At 37.2% G+C, this 27,874-nt stretch overlaps 2 protein-coding genes across 2 annotated transcripts in view; both read right to left on the bottom strand.

Moving 5' to 3' along the window:
• LOC108327472 (phosphoglucan phosphatase LSF1, chloroplastic) overlaps positions 1-12,684 on the bottom strand; it is a 31,889-nt gene extending 19,205 nt beyond the window's left edge. Inside the window, exons 1-5 of the mRNA XM_017561168.2 lie at positions 12,277-12,684; positions 11,997-12,103; positions 10,500-10,959; positions 10,332-10,403; positions 9,753-9,874 (exon numbers count right to left, since the gene is read on the bottom strand). Of these exons, the coding sequence (XP_017416657.2) occupies positions 9,753-9,874; positions 10,332-10,403; positions 10,500-10,959; positions 11,997-12,103; positions 12,277-12,564 (1,049 nt within the window). The 5' untranslated portion in view covers positions 12,565-12,684. The remainder of the gene's footprint in view (positions 1-9,752; positions 9,875-10,331; positions 10,404-10,499; positions 10,960-11,996; positions 12,104-12,276) is intronic.
• Positions 12,685-19,676: 6,992 nt separating this feature from the next.
• LOC108328575 (uncharacterized) lies at positions 19,677-21,041 on the bottom strand. Its single transcript, XM_017562455.2, has one exon. The coding sequence runs from the start codon at positions 20,864-20,866 to the stop codon at positions 20,114-20,116; it is 753 nt and encodes a 250-aa protein (XP_017417944.1). The 5' UTR covers positions 20,867-21,041; the 3' UTR covers positions 19,677-20,113.
• Positions 21,042-27,874: the final 6,833 nt, after the last annotated feature.

The raw sequence follows: 27,874 nt of genomic DNA on the forward strand, positions 1-27,874 counted from the left end.
TTACCTGGATCTCTAACAGAAATGGTTGTCTAGGGAGGAGACGTTTCGAGAGATCATTGTTGACAGGTTTTGACCTGTGAAGAGGGTTAAGCCTCTGTATCCAGATTGTATAGAACATTCTTTCTGTGAATAATACTCAGTTTCATTCTTTTCTTTGTGTTTTGCGGTGAGAAGTGAGTTCTTGCTTAGGTTCCCAGTTCAGGAACCTATCAGAGCGCCTAGTGTAAAAACAGAAACATGAAAAACAAAGAAGGTTCCACAAGTTGAAGGAAATGATTATAGGGCTGACAAGGTTGGTGGAACGTTTCACATCCTCTGATAAACGATAGTGCTTCTGTTGTTAAGGACAGAGAGTAATGACAGAGGGAATGCAAGTGGACGTTCAGGAGTGATTGGAAAAAATGGAGAAAGCTAGATATTCCTACTTTTGTAGGAAAAGATACTTATGGCTGGACTAACAGGTTGGAGAGGTTGGAGAGATATTTCCGGTTGAAAGAAGTCAATGAGGAGGAGAGGATGAGGGTTGTTATGGTGGCTTGGGAAGGAAAAGTCCTGAATTGGTTCTAGTGGTGGGAGACTTGCTATCCAAATTCCACATAGGAGGCTTTCAAAGAGGCTGTTGTTCAACGATTCCAACCAGCAATGCTTCAAAATCTTTTTGAAGTTTTGATTGGGCTTAGACAAATTGGGCGGGTGGGAGAGTAGATTGAACAATTTGAGGAATATGCGGGTTCTTGAAAGGTATAAGGCAAGATTATTTGACTAGCATTTAGCTGAATGGATTGAAGGACAAAATAAGGGTGGAGGTTAAGTTGTATGAGCCCAAGAGCCTTGTTGAGTTAATGATGAAGGCTCCAATGGTGGAGGAAAAAGTTCAGATCACTTCCATGGGAAGTGTGAAGCTTGATCCCATGGTAGTGTGATATTGTCTTATTGTCAAAAGGGAACCCACAGGCTACTGCCTACAATTTCAGAATTTCAGATCTGGAGGCTTGGGTGGTGGTTGATATGAGAGTGGTTTTTGTATATGATAGACTTCTTTATCAAGAAGTATATCAATACTTTCAATTCACACTATACAAGTCAAAAAACTACAATTTGAACCCTTATTTATAGTTTCTTCCCCTTTCTAATAAACTAAGAAAGTGCTCCTAATCACCAACCACCTTTCCCGCTATTTTCTTTCTCCTTTCATAAACCTTTAATGCTATACCAGTATACCAGATTCTAGATTCTGAACCTAGTAATTTGGAATCCCAAAATTCCAATGGCATTGATGTTCCAATCATTATTATATCTAAGTTCAACCATGAATTCTTATTCATATTACATAAATTTGATTTTGGGAAAAATTGTTGCTTGGTTGCATCCCCACTTTATTGTTGCATCCCCTTCCTCCTCCATCATACTATGTTTTTCTGTTACAAATTTCCCTTTTGTTTTGGTTTTTTCTTCCGTACAGAGGGTGTGATTCTTCATTGCTGGCCTTTCTTCCACAACTGAGCAACCTGCATATCTCTAATTAAGTCCTTTAGATGCTGTTGTGGGTGGGCACCCATTGTGAATGTTAGATTGCAGCCCTACAAAGAAATATCCTTGCCATTGATCTTATGGTGTTTTATCTGCTTGTGACACCAATATCTTGAATTCTTGGATGAATTTTTCCCCACTCCCAATCCATGTTACTGCTGCCAAACTCTCAAGTAAAACTCTCCGTGCATTTCCACCACCATTGGTGCCAAGAAATCAAACCCACCCTCCTCAAGAATGCCAATATCTTTATGGATATAAAGAATATCCATGTCCCATAAACCATCATGTTGCGTATTATTACTAGGCGGCACATCAATAGCAAAACAAAATTCACCCTTGTTGTTTCCCACTTCAAATTCTTGATTTCAAAAATGATGTTGCATTCTCTGCCCCATCAACTCCTACAGAGGGCTTTAGAAAGATCTTCCCAAGAAAGGTTCTTGGATTTTTGTTGCCAGGTCTTGAACCCTTGGACTGCATTTTCCTCTATGTTATTGAGGGTTGGGTATACCCTTGTTGATCCTTTGATTTTCTGAACTTCAAAAACGTTGGTTGGGTATACCCTTGTTGATCCTTTGATTTTCTGAACTTCAAAAACGTTTGTTGCCCTTGTTGTTTGACTTTGGGTGTCCTTCCCTTCAAATGTGGAGAACTCCACTCCTTCAACCCATGAGAAAAGTGGTTCTTCCTCACCCTTCCTAGTTCCATTATTGTTAATGGTATCCTCTTCTCTTTTCTCCTCCATCTAAGGGTTTCTTGATGTCTTGCAGACTATTTTTCTCAACCGCCATACCCATCTTTACCTCATTCACATACCCTTGGCTATCCTCTGAACTTCTATCTCACTTCTTGGAGTTTTTCATAAGAACTCCAAGCATTTTCTTGAGTTCTTGCTGCCCCTCTCTTAGCTCCTTAATCGCCCTCCCCTTCTTGCTGACCAACCTCTCAATTGTGTTGATTCTTCCCTCCATATCTTTCCCTTTTTCTTATATTCGGCAGGTCAGACCAATTTGTTACAAACCCATAAATGAAATGAAAAGAGGAAGAAGAGTAATATTCTTTATTGTATAGACTGAAAAGAACACAAAAAAATAGGAGAGCATTGCATCCTCTAAGGGTTTCCCTTCACAAAGAGCTAAAGCTCAATCTACAAAATTATCCAAAAGTACTTAGCATACCAGGACCCCAACTATATCAAGGAAACTTCACTCACCTTAACAACCTAACTAACAACTACTCCTTATCTACAACCTAACTAACAACTACTCCTTATCTACAACCTAACTAACAACTACTCCTTATCTACTATCTTCTGCAATTTTGGATCAGATCTCCATGAATCTAAGGCCTCCATTAGCAACAGATATGTAATGCAGCTAAACTACCTTCTTGTTGTCGTGACAACACATCCGCCACTAAATTGGCTTTGCCTTTCTTACACTCACATTGACTTTGCCTTTCAATGGCTTTGCCTTTCTTACACTCACATTGTCTTTGCCTTTCTTATACTTGATGCTGAAGTCCAACCCCATAAGTTTCTCTAGTCCCCAATTCTACATCAATGTTTTTGGAGGTTGCTCAAATAAGTGTTTTAATGTTTTCAAGATAGTCAAGTAAAGGCCATTTTTGTCACAATCTTGCATTTCAGCTATTGAATCATCAAATGCCCCAATATCAAATTGGATCCCTACATCTTGAAAGATCTATTAGCCCCAATATCAAATTGGATCCCTACATCTTGAAAGATCTGACATTGTTGTTCTTCGGAAGATCTCTCCAGTTCAAAGAATTTGTTTTCCTTCTCTTTTTAGTAATGAAAGTTGGAACCATCAAAGGAAGGAAATGGAATTTTCACCCATTCAACCACCAAAGGAACCATTTAAGACTATTCCTAGTGAGGTTCTTCCTCTTGTGGTACATGTTCAAATGTAAACGATGTTATCGCCATTGTGAGGCCTTCAGTAGACTTCTACACCGTCTCCCATGAGTGTCACACTGATTCTTGAAGACTAGAGAGGTTCTTCTCATAAGAATCCATACGATTTTAACCCAACAAAATTGATACCAATTGTAATAACGGTAACTACACTCCCTCTTAGCTAACAAGCTTCAACGGAAAACAACTCTTAAAATTGTAATTTTGATCCCTTGCACCCCAACTACAAAAGGGTGTTTATTTATTCTCAAATTTAGAAGGAATAGAATTCTTTCTTATTTAATTAAGAGGTTATTAACCCCTATATCAATACATAAGTCTGCAGCATATTTTAGGAAATATGGACTGCTAATTCTAAGGGATAGATCCATGTGATTACGGGATCAATCAAACATAAATGAACCTAATAAAGGCAGCACATAACTGTTACAAAAAATACAGCACATCAAATATAAAACTTCCCAAAATACACCATGTCAATCTCCATGACGCCAATCACGGTTTCTGACACTCCCCCTCAAGCTGGTGAATAGGTGTTTTCCATTCCCAGCTTGGATATGATCCTTCAAAGTTAATGCAGTTCAGCCCCTTGGTGAGTATGTCTGCAAGTTGGTTCTGGGTGGATACATATGGTGTGCAAATCATGCCACTGGGTGGATACATATGGTGTGCAAATCATGCCACTGTCTAGTTTTTCCTTGATAAAGTGTCTATCAACTTCAATATGTTTAGTTCTAGCATGCTGCACCGGGTTGTGGGCTATGCTAATTGCAGATTTATTGTCACAATATAACCTCATAGGTTCATCCCACTTTATCCTCAAGTCTTCTAATATAATCTTCAGCAAGTTCACATATTTCGTGAGCCATTGCTCGAAATTCTGCTTCAACACTTGATCTAGCCACTACACTCTGTTTTTTACTCTTCCAAGTCACTAAGTTTCTACCAAGGAAGGTGCAATATCCCGTGGTTGATCTCCTATCTACCACTGACCCTGCATAGTCTGCATCTGTATATGCTTCAAGACTTACACTCCTGTTTCGTTTGAACAAAATCCCTCTTCCGAAGGTCCCTTTCAAGTACTGGACAATTCTAAGGGCAGCTTGTAAATGTGCTTCCTTTGGTTGGTGCATAAAATGGCTGACTAGACTCACAACAAACGCAATGTCTGGTCTAGTGTAAGATAAGTAAATAAGCATGCCCACAAGTCTTTGATACATTTCCTTGTCCACTGGATCAACTGGGGTGCTTACTGGTCTGCAGCCTATCTTCCCTATTTCTTTAAGCAAGTCAGTAATATACTTTTGTTGAGATATGAAGATTCCTTTCTTGGAATGAGCCACTTCAATTCCTAAAAAATATTTAAGCCTCCCTAGTGTCTTGATCTCAAATTCAGTGGCAAGGCATTCGCTTAACACTTGCTGTTCCTTTTTGTCATCTCCACTCACTATAATGTCTTCTACATATACTAATAGAATTGTTACTCCCCCTGAAACTGAATGTTTGATAAATAATGTGTGATCCCATTGGCTTTGTTTGTAGCCCAGACATGCATAACTTTGGTAACTTTGGTAAATCTTCCAAACTGTGCTCTTAGGGGATTGTTTCAGTCCATATAGGGCTTTCTTAATTTGCAAATAGTTCCAGCAGCAACCTGTCCATTGTAACCAAGGGGCAACTCCATGTATATTTCTTCTTCAAGGTTTCCATGTAGAAAAGCATTCTTCACATCAAACTGATGCAGATCCCAATCATTATTTGTTGCTAGTGACAATATTACTCTGACCGTGTTCATCTTAGCAACCGGGGCAAATGTCTCCAAGTAATCAACTCCATAGGTTTGAGTGAAGCCTTTGGCCACCAACCTTGCCTTGTAACGTTTGATGGTCCCATCCGCCCTATACTTTATTGCATATACCCAATTACACCCTATTGGTTTTTTTCCAGGAGGTAGGGTGACAAGTTCCCATGTCCTATTTTTGTTTAACGCCTCCATTTCCACATCCATGGCATGTTTCCATTTCCTGTTAGATAATGCTTCAGATACAGAGGAAGGTGTGTGTGTGGAGTTGAGGTTAGTGAGAAAAGTTTTATGAGTAGGTGAGAATTTTTCAAAGGATAAGAAATTTGATAATGGGTAACATGGTTGTTGGGTGCATGTTCTAGTTCCCTTTCTAAGGGCAACGGGTAGGTCCAGAGTTTGGTCCACCTGCGGTTCTAGATTTTTAGAAACAAATTCATTAGAATCATTGGAATTTATAGGATTTGAAGGTGTTACCTCATGCAGTGATGGTGGGTTGGATTCTTGAACATTGCCAGGTTCTAGAATGGCCTTTTCTCTCCTTGAATATACTAGATTTTTCCCAAATTTTCCGCCGCCATCATCGCTGGTTCAGGTGCAGGTTCAATTCTTCCCTCAATTTCAGGAACAACAATGCCATTTGTCCAATTTCAGGTCCAAACGTCATGTTTGGGAACATGAGAGTCTCATCTTCCTCTCTTACATTCTCCCCCTGAAGATGAGGCTGTTTAAAGTAGCTCTCTTGTTCGTTGAAGGTGACATCTCTTGACACAGAATTTTTTGGAAAAGGGTTGAAAACATTTGTACCCCTTTTGTGTGGTAGAGTACCCTAAGAAAACACATTTGACAGCCCTAGGGTCCAATTTTCCCCTTTCATTACTATGAACATGTACAAAGGATACACACCCAAATATTCTAGGTTGGAGTTTATTTGTAGGGTCTACGTGTGGATAGAATGAGGATAAAACTTCCATGGGACTTTTTGAGTTTAAAACTTTAGTAGGTAACCTATTGATTAGGTAGGTGGTAGTAAGAAGGGCTTCCCCGAAAATCTCTTAGGAACATGATTTTGAAAAAATAGAGCTCTAGTTTGATCTAAAAGGTGACCATTTTTCCTTTCTGCAATCCCTTGATCTAAAAGGTGACCATTTTTCCTTTCTGCAATCCCTTGATCTAAAAGGTGACCATTTTTCCTTTTCTGCAATCCTATTCTGTTGGGGTGTTTTCACACATGAGGACTCATGGATTATCCCTTCCTTTTGGCAAAAAGAGTTTAGTACAAGATTAAAGTAGTCCTTGGCATTGTCGGACCTAATTCTTTTGATACGGACCCCAAATTGATTTTTAATCATTGAGACAAACTGGACAAACACATAGCTAACTTCAGATTTTTGTTTCAGTAAAAAAACCCAAGTCACTCGGGTACAATCATCAATGAATGTTAAAAACCATTTTGCACCAAAAATATTAGGAACATATGCAGGACCCCATACATCAGTGTGAACAAGGGAAAATGGGAAAGGACTCATCATGTTGCTAATGGGAAAAGGTACACGTTTGTGTTTCGCAAACTCACACACCTCACAATGGAGACTCTCCACAATTAAATTTTTAAACAAGGGAAAAGCAATTTTATAACTCGAAATGACGGATGTCCTAGCCGGCAATGATAAAGTTGAGCTTTCTCTTTATTGTTCATGGTGGATTTAGAGATGAGACTCTTGTTAGGCAGATTAGGATTCTCCATGTAATATAGGCCATTCCATTCTCTAGCATGTCCAATCGTCCTCCCTGAGTTCTTGTCCTGCAATATACAAGTGTTGCTATGAAAAACAACATTTCATGAAAGATCTTTGATGAGTTTTTGTATAGAAATCAGGTTGGTAGATAGTTTAGGGACATGAAGGACATTTTTTAAAGTCATAGATGGACTTATTTGGACGTCTCCTTGTCCGGCTGGAGTTATGAGGGTTCCATCTGCTGTGGAAATTTTCTTGTTGCTAGGACATGGGGAATATGTGGAGAAGTATTTGGGTAGAGGGGTCATATGGTCAGTGGCTCTAGAGTCTAATATCCAGTAATGTGTAAATGGTGTATCTGAAACATTGAGCCCAAACAAAAGTGGAAACTTACCAGAATATGTCAAGGAGCATGTACCTGTGGGCTTCTCCAATTTACTAAGAATGGATCTTACTCGTTCTATCTCTTCATGATTCAATTGGACAACTTCTTCACCTTGTCCATTAGCAATGTATGCTTGCCCTTGCCCTTCTTTCTTCTGTGGACCTCCTTTCGGTCCCCATTCTCGGCTTGGGTTTTTCGGCCCCTATTATTCTCGGCTTGGGGTTTTCCCATCTTCTCCTCTCGAGCCCCATTCTCTACTTGAGGTCTTTCCATCTTTCAGCCCCTATTCTCGGCTTGGGGGCTTTCCATATAATTTCCAGCACTTTTCCCTTGTGTGGCGCGGCTTGTTACAATGGGTACACCAAATCTCTTCATGTTTTTTCTCCATATTGGGAACCCAGTTTTTCCTCTGGTTGGCAACCATGATTGTTCCTCCTTCAGCTATCATTGAAGAGCTTTCGGTGGTTGAAGTCTCCAGCATCAGCCCTCTTCTGCTTTCTTCACTCCGGATAATGGCTACCACTTTATTAAGCCCTGGGACTTTCTCTTTTCCCAGGATTTGAATTCGGACCTGGTCATACTCAGGATTTAGGCCTACCAAAAAATCATAGACCCTATCTTGTTCAATATACTCTTTTAGAATTGCTGATTCTTCTGAACACTTTGCTTTTATAACTCGATAGTGATCCAATTCCATCCATAGAGACTTGAGTTGATTGGCATATTCTGTAATGGATTTGTTTCCCTGTTTGGGAGCCATGGTTTTCACTTTTACATCATAAATTTGGGCAGCATCCTTGGCCTTAGAGTAAGTTTGTTTGACTGCCTCCCAAATTTCCTTTGCTGATTTCAGAAACATGCAGGTATCACTGATTTCTGGGACCATTGAATTCCACAGCCACACCATGATCGTGGAGTCTTCTTCATCCCATGATTTGAATTTGGGATCAGTCTCATCAGGTGCATCACCGATCTTCCCTTTCCCTTTCAAGATGGTCTTAATGATTTGAGACCATTTGAGGTAGTTCTTCCCATTTAACCGATAAGCGGAATGAACATTCTGCAATTCTCCAGCAGTCTAGAGTCTATCCCCCATCTCCAAATTCACAACTTCAACCATACCTAGGTGGGATCAAGGTAGAGAGGGTTGCGCTGCAATGAAGGCTTGTAACAAGGCCTAAAGGTGGCGCAGCAATGAAGGTTGCAATTTAGGTTAAAGGTTGCGCAGCAATGAAGGCTGCGGTTTAGGTTTAACGGCACGGTCAGAGACTCCCAAGGATCGGGAGCTCTGATACCATCTCAAATTTAGAAGGAATAGAATTCTTTCTTATTTAATTAAGAGGTTATTAACCCCTATATAAATACATAAGTTTGCAGCATATTTTAGGAAATATGAACTGCTAATTCTAAGGATAGATCCCTGTGATTACCGGATCAATCAAACATAAATGAACCTAATAAAGGCAGTTACAAAAAATACAGCACATCAAATATAAAACTTCCTAAAATACACCATGCCAATCTCTATCACGCCAATCACGGTTTCTGACATTTATAAACCTAGGTCCCCAAAAATCCATTAGCTTCTCCTAGGTCCCAAAAAATCCACTAGCTTCTTATTTTAAGCTGATCAACAAATTGGCAACGAATGACTACTATATATTTTAGAAATAATATGAAAATTAACTTTGCTAACAGGCCCCCTAATGCTACTCATTACATCTACCTTACATCAATTTATCTTCTTTTTTTTTCTAATATAAGTAGGGTTTAATTTGTAAAATTTACAGAAAACAGATTCTTGAGAGTTCTTTCTAATGTATCGCCTTAGCCCTAATATGATAATTTTTTATTGTAAAACTAACCTTTCTTTGCATAGTACATTAAAGGTTTTCTAAATAAAATCCATTATTCTATTAAAAATCTCTTTAAAAACAAAAACAAAAAAAAACATAATTCAATCCTTGTCTCATGTTTTATATTCCTCTTTTTCAAAAAGTACTTTGAGTACATTTGGAAGAACTTATCTACAGCCTATTTGGACTTATCTTGTTGATATAAGTACTTGTCTAGACATTTGGAACAGAGATTACAAAAGTAGTTTATGATATGTCCATATGCTATTTTCATTAATTCCAATCATGAAATAGCTTAAATCTTATATGAAAAAAAAAAGAATTAACTTATAGCAATTTGTTTTTTTAATATAGAAAAAAATACACTTACATCATAAGTAAGTGTTCACAAAGTACTTAATTAAGTTATTTGATGAAGATGTCCTAAAAGAAGACAAATTATCATTATTACATAAACTCTGCAAAATTTAAATAAACTAGCATGTTCTGGACCCAATATTACCGAATAGGATAGTTGATCATGAGAATATTATTCCTTTGACAAGATTCATTGATTGATTTTGCATTGATTCCCCAATTTTCGGCTTCAGTTCCACTTTGGAAGTTCAGAACAGCAGTAATTCCCTGCAGCAGAAATATTCCTACTATAATGACGAGGATATAATGCTTGATATAAAAGGAAAACTTCGTATAGAAGTTATTATAGTACGAAAGAAACAACTTTTAGGGTAATTAAGAACATAAAAAGATAGGACTCGCTGTTAGCTTAGGAGATGCTAATAGTAACTAACTAAAAACAGAAAGAACTGTGCACATTCAGAATCCAAAAACTTTTCATGCCACAACATACCTTTGACTAAAAATACTTCAGGGCGGAAGTTATTTTTGTTAGCAAACTACTGCAGTGAATTAAATGCCAAATATTGGTTGATATTTGACAGCTACAGAAATGTTTTCATATTAAACACATTCCAGTTTCAGAACTGAAGATTGAATTAAGCAATTCATTTGCACATTGACTATAAGGCATTAAACAAGGATTAGGGAGGCTTTTATGAAATCAAGGTGGCAATGTCCATACCTCAACTTTTGACAACGTCTCTCCATCATCTTCTGTTTGTATACAGGATCCCACATATATTTGCTCTGTAATCTAATTATATATAACAAATCAATATCTTATAAGTATTATAAAAAGTGTGCTATTAAACAAAAAATTGTAATAAAGACATTGAAATGAATGCTATACCTTACTATAACGCATACCAAGAGAGTGGTTATAATACATCTCATCCTTGGAACGATCTAGAGCCTGAATATACTCCTCGAGTGGGAAACTTCCATGACCCCAATCTCCATCTCCACACACTTCTTCAGTAAAAACACAAGCAATTTGTGGTGTGTGTTCAGCAAAGAAGTTTCTCTCACCATGGGTGATGGTACGTTGATTTTGGTTGCCCAATAACTTGTTTGCGTTTGGTTTGAGAAACTTTGAGTTGAACATCAAAAATCCAGAATTCGCACTGCTCTCACTAGATGATTGTAAATTTGATGCCAATAGGGTCTTGTTCCATGTGACAATAGGAACTCGCCCTCTATTAAAGACTATCTCGAGATCATTCATCTTGTGCAGTACTTGAATAGGAAAAGGAGATGTGGGCCTCTCAAGAACCAAACTAAAAGAACTTGTTTGCTCATTTAGCACCTTCCTGAGGAAACCAAAAGACTGAAAAAAATAAAAACAACACACTGATGAACATAATACATTGTGATGGTCCATGAAAAAGTATCTTCACTCCGTTTTAAGCGATTTTTGAACTGATTTCTAGTAGAGTAAAAGGGTACAGAAGTAATAATACCATGTTGAGATAGAATTGAAAATTTTCTCTTTTAAATTAATAGAAAAAAATATAATCAAGCAGAAGCTGAAACACTGAAACTAAAGCATCCATGACATAATGCCAATCTTCTGTCTTTTCTCAATCCTATTGACCACCAGTAAGCACTTCGGTGTCACGAACCACCACTTGGGTTATCAAGTGAATTCTCCTGAATGGTTATATCAAGGTTTTCAGAAACTTTCCGCAACCATGATTTTGGCCAGTGTCATGGATTTTGGAATCATCGCGACTACACACAAATTACATTTGTCTACAATTTCCCAGAGTTTCAAGGATCACAACAGATTGCAAGGAAACTATGTAACTGCATCCACAATTTCAAACCTAAGTTATTCGTAGAATAAATCACATTGGCATCGCTAAGGTTTTTTTGAGAATGCACACAACTCTATTGCTTCTTTAATATTTACAATAATGTGTCTCTTACAGGTACACCAAACCATACACAATGTAATATTTTTCCAACAATTAAGGAATTCGAGCAATGTAAAAGTGGGGGCAGTGTACTGTTGTTCAAGCAATGAAAGGTATTTGTGTACAGATAAAGAAAAGAGGAGTATGGTGTGCAATCTGAAAAACACTTAAGGTGTCCGTGCCTTTACTCCAATACCTGGAATCGAATGAAATTGTTCTTGTTGGATAAAAACAAAACAGAAAATGAAAGGAAGGGAAAGTTTTATCGAAGTTAACACTTTCCTACATTATGAAAAGATATTACTGCGTGAAATTTTATCGGCATGCATTACACTTTTAGTTTTACAGTCACATTATTGTAATATTATAATTACAGTTATCTGAATTTAACGGTTTCCAAACATGTGCTAGAGCAAAATCAGGAGGCATACTGTGTATTTCCAACGTCTTTAATCTCAACGAGAGTGTTCTGAGACGAATCGCCAGCTTTCTTCAAAGTATCACCTACCATAATTATCCTGGACCTCTCTGCATTACCCTACCATCAGAAAAATAAACAAATAAATGTACATATAGGTTAAATGATTTTAGGATATATCTTCCAAATTTTAGAGGTAAAAAAAACTTATTTAATCCAAAAAATACAATGTTTTTTTGAAACAGATCTTAACGTGATTGGGACAGAGCGAGGTAAGAATGAACAGAGGGTACCCCTTTGGTGAGAGAGTGGACGATGATTTTGCCATCGGCGGTTAGCGCGAACCGAATGCCGAGGGGCTTCTCGAGAGTGACGAGGTACTCGTTGAGGTTCATCTTATATGAGGAGTTGCCAGACGCAGCGAAAACTCTAAGGTTGAGGGTTCCAACGTTGGAGCGAACAAGGTACCCCTGGTTGTTTCTGTTGCTGTAGAGGATGCGAGAGGATGAACAAACGTTGGAACTGCTCAGGAACATCGAAGGAGGGTAGTGAGGGCGCGTGCCAAATTGCAGTGCAAGCATGGTTGAGGTTGTGGCTATGGCGGAGAAGCTTGAATTGAAGGTATGATTGGTTTATGGTTACGGAAGCAGAGCATGTGAAGTAAGTGCGTTTTTCTCTTCCTATTATTATTGTTATTGTTTGAGAATTTAGAACGTATTGCTGAAGAGGGCACGGGTCAGGGTAAGAGAATGGGAGGTGCACGTGGCGATTGCGTGGGACACACTTTCTAAACTTTACATGCCACGGAGGAATCCAACTATATCTCTCTTCTAAGATTTTTGGCGCCTCTCTAAATTGACGGTGCCGCTGTTGAAGATATTTTCTTGATTTTCTCGCACCTTCCACTACAAAAACATTATCCAAGGAATCTACTTCCTTCTGAAGATCATATTTAATTAAACAATAAAATTATTTAATATGTATTTTATATCATTTAAATAATAAATATATTTTATATCATTTAAATAATAAATATATTTTATATCATTTAGAAATAAAAACTATATAACTAGTTTCCTTCATATTAAACCTGACTGATATTTAATAAGATGAATTCTTAGTTTTCTTATTTGATCCCAATGCACAATTTCACACTTTCAAATGTATCCATCACAAGACCAGTAATTCTTCTCATAAATGCTATAAATAAATTATACATTCTCCAATAAAAAATAATGTTTTAAATAACTCTTTTCCTATTTTTCACACAGACTTTGTATATGCATATGTGAGAAATCATTTAACGTCACATTATTTTTTTCATAACTGATTAACAACGTTCATTTAAAAAATATACATAAATATGAAAAAGGAAAATTACTATTTAAAATAAATTGATTAAAATAATCACAGATTATATAAATAGTCACAAACATTACAAATTATAAAAATTGTGTAAAATTATAAATTTCTATAATTTAAACAATAAAATTATTTAATATATATTTTATATCATTTAAACAATAAATATTTTCAATATATATTGTTTAGTAAACAAATTTATTATTGAACATGTCGAGTAAGGACGATGGAATTTCAATTTTAAGAATAAATAAATAAATTAACTTATCATTAGTCATGTGTATTAAAAAATTAAATTCAAATACATATTTTTATCATGATTTAAAAAATATCAGAATAATCAAATCAATCAAAAGGTAGGTTTCATAAATTGGTTGAAGGTACTTCAACTCCATAATAACGGAAAAATCTAAATAGTTATAGAAGAATAAGAAAGAGTTAAGTAAAGTAAAATGACACGAAGATATATCAATAAATAAGGTATGATTGCAAAAAGTTAAAATTAGAAAGATTTTAAATCAAAATGGATATCATTTATATTTTTTTCCTTATTCGATATTTATTTATGGTTATCTCAAATTTAATAATTTCGAAAGTAATATTTCATAAAACACAAGAAAAATATGTATTTTAAATTTTTTTTTCAAATAATGTTTAATATTATCTTGTAGGGATTAAGCGGTATGTAATAATAGTTAAACACTTAGGTTTAAAGAAAATGTTGAATAGAAAACTTGTTTAAACATAAAGATATAAAAGCATATTTGATTTTATAGTGATTCATTCAAACTGTACGTTCACTTTTCTCTTAAAAATCTTTAAGGAGTTTCACTAAAAATGAGTTTAACCATTTTTGATTTACAAACTAATCAAACTAGTTAGACGAGTTTCACCACTCTTGATATCAACACTAGACCAACTGACCAACTGTCTTAAATGTTTAACTTTGTTAAGTTAAACTTTATAAGTATTTGAATTCACTTCTGAATCTAATACAACAAATGTATTTTTAAAATCTTACAAGATAGAAGATAACTCTCTTAGAGAGGGTATAAAATCAATACAAAGAACTTTTGAAAACTTGTAAAAAGATATTTTCAAGAAAAGTCTTAAGAGTTTTAATTAGAGATAGTAGATAGCGTATAAATATTCTTGATAGTGAAAGTTCTTCTCTTTTCTTCATGCAAACTGCTTTATATAGACTTCTTTGAAAAAGATCTCTTACTTAGTGTTGGGTTATTGAGCTCCCTTCCTATGTGGAGAATAGGCCCAAATAATGTGGATCATTAGGTCTCACTAGGTTAAATTGAGATGGATCAGATTAGTAGGGCACATTAGAGTCATTTGAAGAGAGACAAAAGTCAAGTGAGAGAAAAAGAAAGAGAGAAAGTCATTCCCGCATAACCCTAAACTTGCACTGGTATTTTCGTCGTTGTGAAGTCGTTCACTGTTGGATCGAGCTAATTTTTTGACAGTAGGTTCCAGACATATGGTTCTTCATTTTGACCGTTCGGATTGTCAATCGAAGATCTAGATTAGGAGAAATCGATCCCGCACCAGCAGCCTTATTTTGGAGAATTTTCATCTTCTTTATTCTCATTGGTAAGCATTTGTGCTTATTTTAATTGGCTTATTAATCACATCATTTGGTGTTATTATTGGAGACTCTTTTGTACTCTATTATTGATTATAGTGGATTTTTCTTTGGTCTGGACGACTCGTGGTTTTTACCCTTGCATTGAGGGGTTTTCCACGTTAAAAATTGTTGATATCTCTTTGTGCTTTGGATTCTATTTTTGTTCTATTTGTTTGGTGCTCCTCACAGATTCTCGCAAGAAGGGGGATTGAATTTCCACTACGTTATTACTTTTTCTAAGTTGTTATATTTTTTGGCCTTTTCCCCATCACTTAGAACTTTTGACTTTCTTCTAGAGATGTAGCCTTTAAGGAAGAGTTAGAAGCTATGTTGCGTTCTCGTAAAGCAACTATGTTGAGCATACAAAAAGAGCGGGCATATAAGAGACATTCCTTGAAATTCAAAACTTTATCATAACGCGGAAATGTATTTTAAAAAACTCAACATTTAAACATGTATAATTTATTTAAAATGTAGTAGTTCTAAAACACTAGTCTAATCGAAATAACAAAGGAAATAAAATCACTCCAATTACATTGTCTTAAAGTTAAAACGTAATAACTTTAAATAAAAGATCACAAGTTTGTCCTCCGTCATCTCTCGAATATATCATGCCTTAACATCATTTGTAGTATCATCTACTCACGTATAACATTATATGATCGTCATCGATAATATCATTCACAACATACAAACACAAATACGTATGGGGTAAGCTACCAATAAAACAATCATAATAATAATAAGATATAAACATATTGAATATATCAACCATAAACACCTCATACCCAACAGTAATAACAACAATATTCCTAATCCTCTAACATAACAACTTAATAATAATGAATTACTCAATTCTTGATTCTTGATCTTCAACCCTTGATGTCATCCATAACATCTCACATATAAACCATTAGTTTATCCACTCATTAACACTTATGCTAACTATTTACTATAACCATTATAGTAACACCACTATCAACATAGCAGCATATGGAGCATCTCAAATACCATGATCATCATCATAGATACATCATCATCATGACTATCCTAATCATGAACAACACCATAAGCATCATCGTACCATAAACACCATAATGGAAAGAATCAGTCACACTCTTGTACCCTACCTCACTAGCAGTAGCTACTCCTACAGCCTAATATGTAGATTTTCCATACAAATACACTCGAGTAGTCTCATAATCCAGCTAAGGAACATGTAATCTTGCCATACAAGGACAAGGAAGACACCTTCACCCCCACAAAAGGAAGGTTCAATATCCGAACAACCCTTCCTGTGTACACAAGACAAAATGAAGCACCTATCCGCAGATAGCACCAGGATTTCCCAAGTACAACAAGTACACATACTCAGGTACATCCCAACACTCATTCATGCTCCAATCTCAACCACAAGTCAAACTTGACCCTAAACATATCCACTAATTTCATTCTCTGATTATCATCATGTTCCACAGCTCCTCAAGCTTGGTCCACATCCATTCTTCCTCAAATTCGTCATTTTTAACCAAAATGCACTAGGATAATCAATTATCATAAGTGGTAATCGATTATTCCCAAAAAGGTTCATATTTACACAAAAAGACACTCTGATAATCAATTATCACTTAAGACAATTCATTATATCAGGTAAAATTCCTAGAAATGTCACACATTAAAGGATAATCGATCATCATCCTAAATAATGGATTATTCCCGAAACCATAATCACAATCAACACGAAAATAATCGATTATAGCTAATGATAATCGATTATTGCCAAATCGAAACACATCTTGGACAAAAGCATGTATTCAAACATACACAACCCTAAATCACGAGAAAACATAACCAAAGTATCATGCATGCATTCAAGCTTCATATACTCTTATTTCACTCTCTTACTCATCAATCACACACTCATGTACATCCCAACACTCTCTTACATCATTAGATGGTCTAATGGACATGATAAATGACATATATTGAATACATTGATTGTTTTTAAATGTTTTATCATGTGTATAGTTCAAAGGTAAGCAAACTCATACAATGTCTATAGCTAATACAAATGATAGGTAGTTTATTATACCTATGGACGATGCTAGCAATTTGATTTATTTATTATTTCAGTGGCTTTGTAAACCTAAAATTATGAGCTTACTAAATAAATAATGTGTTTTTGAAGATTGAAAACGTAAGCTAATTTATGACAAGTCTAATAGACTATATCATTTGATGTATCGACCACTATATCATCTGATGTGTGGACTACTAGACCATTTGTCATCTAATGTGTAGAACATTAGATTGCCTTATGTGTTAGACCAATAAATTGTTTGATGTATGGACCACTAGATCATTTGATGTGTCCATCATTAGAACTTATTCTTTAATCTCATTGGATTTTTTGCCATATTGAATCATCAACAATAGAATATTTTACTTTGAACCAAATTAATAGAAGCCTAGATTGTATCTCAAATAATTTCAGTTACTAAGAGAACCCTATAAATAAAGGAGAACACAAACACACGACACATCCATTACTCAAATGCTCATCATTCCACATTTTACACCATTCACCACTGTTTTTCAATTTTATAATTTGTAATTCTATTTATTGTTTTCTTCACGAAAGGTTAAGCCTTTCTAGCTTAATTTTGCCGTGAGCTTATAATGATGAATTATAAGGTTTTATGCAATTCAAGTGTTGCTCTTCAACTTTTGTATAAGGGAGACTAAACCATTTATTCTTTTTTTTTAATTCTAATATCTACTCTTACAATTGTTTTAAAACCGATGATTCAATTTTGTTCATTAATTTGAATTCTTATTAGTTGTTTAATTCTAACACTATATTATTTGTTTTATTTAAGAGGCAAAAAAAATAAAAATATCACACGTATATTGGAGACATGTGAAGTACTTAAATTAATTTATGCTTACTTATTAATTTAAACCTATTCAAAATTTGAATGAATAATAATCATAGGATAACCAATAAAATATTCAATATTCAACTATGAATAAATTTGGAGAGAATTTTTCTCTCTAATTGATCTATTTTTCACTCTTTTAATACCGTTTTCAAAATAACCCCTTTTAATTTAGTGTTCCCTTTAATTTTATATTTTTTTTGCAAACTTAATAAGTGTTGGTTTACTAAGGTTACAATTAAATTCCTTGAAGATAATTTTAAATTGACTAACTTTATTCTTACATTCAGTAAACGATATTGAACTTTACATCGGACAATAAGACAATCTTCTCTTGGAGTAGACTACTACCTGTCCATTCATTAAATGATTTACTCCTTTAGTTGATTATAAAAACAAGTAATAAAAATAAACAAATATTCTATTAAAAATATAAAATTTTAATATAAAAATATAATTAAAACTCAATTAAAAATATTCAAATTTATTACAAATTAAAAATTTAATTAAATAAAAAGTAAAGAGTAATTTTCCTTTTACTTTCAGGGTTCTTGCTCCTTCAAGTTTTTTCATAATACTCCTTGCATTAAATGAAACTCAACGAATTTTGTGCACACCTGCATCCCACCACCTCCTCGCTCATTTATTCATTGTGCTTCTTCTTTGTTTCTCGTGTTGGATTGTTGTTTGGAGATTTGTGGTCCCTTGTGTTTGTAGTCTCGGTGTCTTGATGTAGTCTTATGTTAGTGGTCTCCGGTGGTTGAGTAGTAGTCGGATCTCGGTTTTTCATCGAAGCAACATTCAAGCGCATTTGAGGTTAGAATAGTGGAACATCCTTAACCGGCGTTCGAAATGCGCTTAAGAGATCGTCGATGTTCGAACGTGGATTAAGGGTCATCGTACTTCAAAGTACGACTGAACCTTAACCGACATTCGAACGCCGACGATCCTTAACCGCAGTTCAAACACCGGTTAAGGATCCATCACATTTTAAATGTCAGTTATGGTTGTACCGTAGTTAGAAATGTGGTTGCCCTTGCTCACGAGCCCGGTGAAAAAATAACGCACCGAGACACAAAGTGGAAAAGCTACACCGAGGGAGGAAGGGAAATACACAAACAGAAACAAAGAGAGGGAGACTTGAAGAAGGACGCAAGAGAGACAAAGAGAGCCCTTTTTGATTTTGGAGGAGGCGCACAAAGTATGAGCTTTGGGGTGTAGGGGTGTAGGGTTTGCTTTTAATTTTTGAAAAAGAATGTGATTAGTCAATTCTTCTAATTTCTTTTTAGATTTCTATATAGAATTGCAGACAGTCAAAAGAATAATATGGCAAAGTTGGAGGTACAGGAAGAATACGTGAAGATGTAGAGAGAACATCTGTAAAATATAAATTTTGAATTAAAATGATGAGTCTCACCGAACCACTTGAGTTCATTAAACTAAAAACAAACAATTTATCAAATTAAATTAATTTCTGTAGCAAAATTAAAACAATTGAATGACTTTTTTTCTCATTAAAAAATTCTAGAATGAAACTTCAGAAAGAAATAAAGTATTTTCCTAAGAAAAATACTTTGGATGCTAGATACCCCTGTACACGCTACAGAAAATCAAGTACGTTCTACTTATACGTATATAAAATTCAAGCATAAACCCTAGGTCTAAGAGAGAGATGCCGCAATACTATGATCATACATTTCTAAACATAAAGCACTTAAGAAAAAAAATAAAAGTAAACTGCAGTTTGACCTTCCAATAATTTTGAAGAGGATACTTTTATAATGACTCTCGGTCCTACAATTTTTGTGCCAATAAACTCCGTGATCGATTATTCCTTTCATTTCAAAGTAGACGATTCCTTCAGTTTCGCCTTTTCTTGTTATCAATGATGATTTCTCTACCAACCCTTTTCTTTGAACAAAAATAAAAAGTATTCGCTTTCTTGGCCCAGCTTGGTGGCGAAGACCCGTATTTGAACTCAACAGACACTTCACCCTCCGCCGCTTCTTCAACAAAGATCGTTTAATAATAAATCATTCATTTGATTCATTTCACCCTTTTTTACATGAATCATGATTAGTAAAATAAAAATGCCAAAAAGAAAGACCAAACTTAATCTAATCTAACTTCTCTAATCCCTTTTTTTCTTACTGGAAAGAAAAATTGAAAATAGATATTCATCGAACATAATCTTCAGAATGAAGGGAATGTTTTGCCAAAACGTCTTGTGCAGAACCCAACCAAGTTAGGCTTATACGGCAAAAAGGACTTCTTCTTATTAATCATTCTCAATTCTCTGTTCTTAACATATAAAGCCTCGTGCGCTGTCACCGCCGCTTTTTTCTTCTCAGCGAAACCATTGCCTTTCGGTCTTTCAGCGACCTCTATGCTCCACCGCTCGTTCATCCTTTTCTTCTCCGCCGTCAGGAACAGATACGACTCCTTCCCCTCGCTATTGCTCCGGCGAAGCAAATCAAAAAGCTTCCACTTCTTTGACGACGACCCTGTCGAATTGCTCTTCTTGCATTTTCTCGGCGAATTCGGCGTCCACATGCAGTAAGTAGCTGCCGGGACTCCCTCCAATTCATCCGCCTCCGACGAAGACGATGAATCCGACAGCGGAACCTGTAACAGATCGTGCTCGCTCCGGTGAAGATCGTCTCCGGTGATAGGGAACCGGAGGACTGCCGCGCCGGAATCGCGTCCGCCGGCGATGCTGCTCCCTTGCGTACTTGGTATCTTGTGGTTGAAAATGGGGAAAAACGCGTCGTCGAAACAGGCTTCATCTCGAAACGCCGCAAACTCGAAACTCGCGTCGTCGTTTAGAGTCCTGATGTGATCTTGTCCGACTTGATTATCGACAACAGCGAGTTGAACGGTGGTGTAGTAGTTGAAGCTTGGACACGTCATCGAATCTAAATACTCTTTTTCTTGTTCTTTCTGCATTTTTTTTTTCAATTTGGAGCACAACTCAAAAGCGTTGCTTTTTGGACTTGTTTTTCTGATCTCTGGCTTTTCGTGCAGATTGAGAACGATGGCAGAATAGCCGTGGACTTTGTGTATTTATAGGATGGAAAAGGAACATGGAAATCAACTTGGAGAAGTCCAGGAAGCTCACAAGGTATTATAATAATCATTTCAAGAATACAAGGTTTATATTTTTAAAATACGTCAGGAATGATGCAACTGTAACTACTGTCACCATACGAAAAATGTATTGTGATTGTAATTTTTAATTATAATTTATTATTAACATTTGAAAAAAAATAAACTACTTTCATTTAAACCGTATTAATTTAATGTTTAAACCTTTCTGTGGGAGCAAATATAGAAGGAAAAAGAAAAATTAGTACATTAGGAAAGGAGTAATAAATTTTAGTGTTGTATACGGACTAGTAAAAATCTTTAATATGGAATGAATATGAAGAAGGTCAGCGTACACGATGAAGATGAGACAATAGCACAATGTTAGTAGACTTTTGTTAAAATACTAATTTCTATTTATATAAAGATAATATTTTACTATATAAGTTTACTTTTTTTTATTCGTCATTTATATGATAAGAAAATTTATGTTAAAATATAATTTAAAATTAGAGTTCATAAAAATAAAAAATGTCTATATTTTTAGAATTATGTTTGATTGTCTTTATCTTTATCAACTAAATAAAAATTAAATTTCAATAATTTTCTTTTAAATCTACGTTGATTTTTTTTTTTTGAAAAAAAATCTTCTTTGATTTGACGCTTTGTTTAGTTTTCACATTTCCACTTATTCAGATATATAACTAGATTTTGTTTTATGGCGTGTCTTGATTCACACGTTTTTCCATCCATGTTTGCGTATGTGACTGCGTATTCCTCAAGTAAATAATTTTTTGTTTGGCCTTCAGTAGTTTTTTCGTTATATTTTTATTCCCTTTTTGTCACTTTTGACACTTGAACAAGATCATGCGAGGAAATGAAGGAAGAAATAAAGATTGTTTGCGTGTGGATATGATGTTGTTTTCTTTTGCATGTCCTTATGTCCATGTTCGGTGTTATTGTCATCCACATGAAAGGGCATAATCATGCATATTGCATTTTACTTTTTTTCTTTTGGGTCACAAATTACGCTTTACTTTGTTATTGGGGAACAAACAGGCAATGATGGGTTAAAAATGTCCATGGATTCTACCGTGGATACTCATTTATGGATCCACCGGTGATCAACATATTAAACCATTAGATATATTAGTAAAATATATGAACGAATAAAATTAATGACAGGATAAAACCAGTCATGACAGGTAATTTGCAATTTAGTCCCTGCATAAAACCGTAATTTTCATAAACTGTAATTAATAATGTTCAGAGTATGAAAATAAATTATATTTTTAAAAATAATTATTTATATTTTTAATAATTAATTAAATTATAATATTTTTTCCTTTTGAGTTTAATTTATTAAATTTGTATATCAATGGTCATTACTAATAACAATTTATATTATAAAATTAGACAAGACTAATTAATTTTCATTTACATTATATTATTTTATTTATTATCTAAATTAATACTAATTTAATTTATTATTTAAAAGCAAAACAAAATCAAATATTCATTTTGTCATTTGTTTATTTCTGTTAATTATTTAATAAATTATTATTTGATGACTTTAATATTAATTTTTACAAAAAAAAAATCATATATTTTTGTAATTGTCTTACAAAAATTATTAAATAAATAAATAAATAAATTTTATTGAATATAATACAAAATAATAATAAGAAACATATATATAAAGAAATCCGCTAAAGGCTGGCCAATTTCCAAAAAGAAAATATAAACAAAAGTAAATCTTTGTCTTTCATGATCCCTAACCATGCTATACCTGAAATAACAACTGTTAATTTTTATAAATAACTGTGATATGGATATATTGATGGATTTTGTATTTTAGTTTATCCGAGAATAAAGTTTTGCATTATGTTCACACAAAGAAATTGGATTAGTTTATCATGTTTTCTTTATTCTTTTACTTTTTTAGTGATGAATTTTTTGAAAAAGGATTAAATCGAAAAATTAAATAATAATAAAAGTTTATTCAAATTTCAATAAAAAAATTCATACAATTTTTAACTTAAAATTAAAAAAAAAAGACTTGTATATTTTTTCTTATATATTATATATTTTTTGGTTGTAATCAACGTAAAACTGAAATTTTGGCTTGAAGTCTTAACACGGGTAAATTTGATCATATTTATAATTAATATATTATTTATGTCTATGTGATGACAAGTTATTTAGATAAGTACCAAGATAGCATTCAACTCAAATTGTAAGAGCAACTCACATAACAGTGGCTCAAACTTACATAGCAAATAAAGAATATACATACATACATATATATATTACACGTAAGCAAGCAATTTTTAAAAACTTTCAACAATGTTGTATAAAACTGGATGATAGCTTATTAACCTTCAATAGCAGGTATGCTAGAATTCACATAAAAATATCATCATTCTCATTAATATTTTTCGTTCGTTGAAAGAGGTGCAACGTAAAATGATTAGGTTTCATCGTGTATGTGTAACGCAACACATGATCTAGCATTAGCATATTGTTTTCAGGGTCGATGATTAAGCCAAGTACATATTATTTGGTGGTGGTCGCAATAGTAATATTAAACAATTTATCACATAAATAATATGCCTGCCGCACGCCCTACAAACACAAATATAGCGTGTAGGTTTCATTGCATCGTGCTTTTATGCAAAAGAATTTTGTTGCTTCCCTTGTATGCACCCTATAAAAAAAATTAAACCTATGGTATGCTTGTAGGAAAGTGGAAGGTATATTTGAACATTTTTTTTCTGAAATAACTAGAAGAAAACTAAAATAAGAAAAAAAAATCTTTTTAAATTAAAATCAATTTATCTAAACAAAATTGAGGAGCTTCTACAAATTAAATTATAACTAATTTCAACTTTAGAAATATTAATTTCTGTACCAGCAGGGACCGGACGCCGTACGGAGTGCCAAATGGACCGGCCGCCCACATCACCGTATGAGACCCTAGGACCGGACGCCGTACGGAAGGATATCCACGTCATCGGACTACCAAACGGACCGGCCGCCCACATTAGCGTATGAGACCCCGGAAACTACACTTCTACTTACTGTTGGGAAGGGTTAGGTATTGAAGGGCGGACGCCCGTGTGCCCCGTGATTACTCACTATTGTGAAAGGCTATGTATGGTAGGGCGGACACCCGTGCGCCCATACTCAAGACTCACCCGAAGCCGGCCGCCCAGGCCGTGGACCAGTCAGGACCGACCGGTCTCAAGGATAAGACCCGCGAGGGCGGCCGGCCGTGTTACTAATCATCTTAGTTTAAGGTAAGTAGGGTTTAAAAGCTATTTGGGATGAATTGGGCCGTGATTAACTTTTCACTAATCCCAAGCCCATAGCGAAAACTATAAATACAGATCCAGGGTGAGTGGTAGATAGGTTACATTTACTGCACATTCATTATTGTCTGAGAAAAACGCCTTAGCTCTCAACTGACTTTGGCATCGGAGAATCTTTTGCAGGTCTCCCACCGGCGAACTGAGGAGTAAGTACAGAGGACCCGACGTACGGAATACGAGAAGAGAGTGACGTGGAGACGTGGGACCAGCACAACCCCTCACATCCGAAACATTTGGCGCCCACCGTGGGACCGTGTGATTTTAAATACCCAATGGTGACCACGAGAAATATGAGCACAGACGACCCTATCGAGATGATCAGAGTTCTACAACAGAAGATGGACGAGATGCAACAGTGTCATGAAGATGAGTTGGCGGCGGTTAAGGCCGATTGTCAAGCCTGGATAAGCCGGGAGATTGCAAGGAAGGACGGAGACGAGCGGGCGAAGGAGAAGGGGAAGGCTGCCGCGAAGGAACGTTCGGAACAGAATACCGAACGCGATGAGACCTGGAGGCCGACTGGTACCGAGGCCGAAGGAAGTAAGGCCAAGTCGGTACACGCGAAGAGCACGGCCGAGGACAGGCGGATGGTGGTCAAACCGGAGCCTTCCTCCACGCTATTACTCCCCTTTGCCCAAAACATAATGGACGTTCAAATTTCTGAACAGTTCATTGCACCCCAATTCAAAATGTATGATGGAACCATCGATCCGGAGGGCCACATCAGAACCTTCTCGAACGCGATGGCATTCAGAACGAACAACGACGCCATTTGGTGCTGGGCGTTCTCGTTGTCTTTGGAAGACGAGGCCCTTGAATGGTTTAACAACCTGCCTCCCAATTCCATAGAAAATTTCGCCGGACTGAAGCAACTATTTATCCGGCAATTCGCGGCTAACAGCACACAGGACTTGACCGTGTTTTAGTTGGTCACCCTGAAGCAGGGGAAGGAAGAAACACTGAGAGCGTTCATGGACTGGTACCAGAAAACCGTACGGCGGGTGAAGGCGTTAAGTCCGGAGCTCGCCCTCCATACATCCTACCCGCCCTCAAGCCCGGACCATTCAAAGACAGCGTCTGTCGGCGAGCCCCTAAGACTATGGAGGAGCTGAGGAAACGCGCGGCAGACGAGATAAGGGTTGAGGAGATGAAGTTATCCTACAAAAAGGAAAGCTAGGAGCTTAGGAGCGAGAAGGCGGACGGGGGGAAACCCGGTAGTTCGGTAGGAAAACCGGGCGGCAACAGGCAAAAGGAGTCGCGCCGAGGGCCCTGTTTCCAGCAGTACACCCCTTTGAACGCCCCCTGAGAAAAGATCCTCCGGGAGGCGCTCAGCGCGGATCTGCTCCCAGAACCTGTGAAGCGACCCACACCATCCGGTGCAGACGGAAGTAAACACTGTGCCTACCACAAGAACATGGGTCATACCACCGAGGAGTGTGTGACCCTGAAGGACAAAATTGAGAAGCTGATCTAGGCGGGAAAGCTGAAGAAGTATATACGGGACGACCGTCCTCAGGCGCCCGCCGAGAGGACTGCTAGACGACCAGCATACAGGTCCGACAAAACTAGGAACGACCGGACCGAACGTCCTCGCTCCGAGCGAAGACGAAGCCGAAGCCGCAGCAGAAGTCGCGAACGTCCACTACGGGGGCACATCAACACGATATCAGGGGGATTTGCCGGGGGAGGATCATCTTCGTCCGCCCGAAAGCGCCATATACGAGCCCTACATTCCGTGCACTCGGTAGATAGACCCCGGCGCACTATGCCCCCCATCACGTTCTCGGATGAAGACTTCCATGCACCCGATCCCGATCAGGATGACCCAATGGTGATAACGGCCGAGATCGCCCGCTACGGCGTCAGCAAGGTCTTGGTAGATCAGGGGAGCTCAGTGAATATCCTCTACTAGAAAACTTTTCAGCAGATGGATATCTCGGATGATCTCATCGTCCCTTACAATGGCCAGATTGTAGGTTTTGTGGGAGATAGGGTGGACACCCGCGGTTATGTGGAGTTGAGGACGAGGTTGGGAACCGGACGATCTAGCGAAGAAAAGAGAGTCAAATATATGTTGGTCGAAGCCAACACCTCATACAATGTGTTGCTAGGCCGACCATGTTTGAACGCGTTCGGGGCGATCATGTCCACACCCCACCTCACAATGAAATACCCTTCCAAAAAGGGAACCATATGCACGGTCCGGGCGGATCAGAAGACGGCCCGAGAGTGCTATGCTGCCGGTCTGAAGCTGCACACCCACCAATGGAAGAGGAGGGCGACCGGCTCTGAAGTCGCCATGGCCGACCTTGACCCAAGGACGAACACTAAAGACCGGCTGGAACCTATGGGAGAAACTCAGCCGGTCCTAATAGGGAAGGAGCCCACCCAGACGACTACCATGGCGAGAGGATTGGAACCCGAGGTAGAAAAAGAGCTTAGATCGCTCCTATGGAAGAATAGGGACCTGTTCGCATGGACGGCAACCGATATGCCGGGGATTCACCCATCGGTCATGTCTCACAAGCTAGCACTGTTTAAGGAGGCCCGTCCGATGGCACACAAGAAGCGAAGGTTGGGAGATGAAAAAAGAAAAGCTGTCGAGGAGGAGGTAGGGAAACTAAGGGCGGCTGACTTTATCAGAGAGGTCACCTATACCACTTGGCTGGCCAACGTGGTAATGGTAAAAAAGGCCAGCGGGAAGTGGCGAATGTGCACGGACTACACTGATCTAAACAAAACCTGCCCGAAAGACTCTCATCCCCTGCCTAGCATTGACGCGTTGGTAGACGACGCGTCCGGACACCGGATACTAAGCTTCCTGGACACATATTTTGGGTATAACCAGATACCAATGTATGGGCCTGACCGAGAGAAGACGACCTTCATGACGGAGCGGGCAAACTTTTGCTACGAGGTGATGCCCTTTGGCCTGAAGAACGCCGGGGCCACTTATCAGCGATTAATGGACCGGATCTTCCAAGAACAAATTGGCAGATGCATGGACGTCTATGTAGATGACATGGTCGTCCGATCGGCGGACGGTAGTGGCCACATAAAGGACTTGGAGGAAGTTTTTCACCAAGTCAGAAAATTCGGGATGCGCTTGAACCCGGCCAAATGTACGTTCGGGGTAGCCGCCGAGAAATTCTTAGGCTTCATGCTTACGTCTAGGGGAATTGAAGCTAATCCCGACAAGTGTGAAGCGGTATTGCAGATGCAGAGCCCGGCCACCCTTAAAGAAGTACAAAGACTCGTTGGACGGCTCACGACATTGTCTCGATTCATCCCAAAGTTAGTCGAACGAGTTAGACCCGTTCTACGGAGAATGAAGAAGGGGTCGGCTCGGTATGGGACGCCGAATGCGAACGAGCGTTCCAGGATGTCAAAACCATCCTGCTCAACCCACTCGTCATGAAGCGTCCGACGCAAGGGGAGGACTTGCATATCTTCCTGGGCGTGTCAGAATCGGCTATCAGCGCCGTGTTAACGCAGGAAC

This window comes from Vigna angularis, chromosome 2, assembly GCF_016808095.1.
Source record: "Vigna angularis cultivar LongXiaoDou No.4 chromosome 2, ASM1680809v1, whole genome shotgun sequence".
NCBI lineage: Eukaryota > Viridiplantae > Streptophyta > Magnoliopsida > Fabales > Fabaceae > Vigna > Vigna angularis.

What these genes read in the sequence shown, in the direction of transcription:
- LOC108328575 (XM_017562455.2), bottom strand. Translation starts at nt 20,866, where the DNA reads ATGCAGAAAGAACAAGAAAAAGAGTATTTAGATTCGATGACGTGTCCA.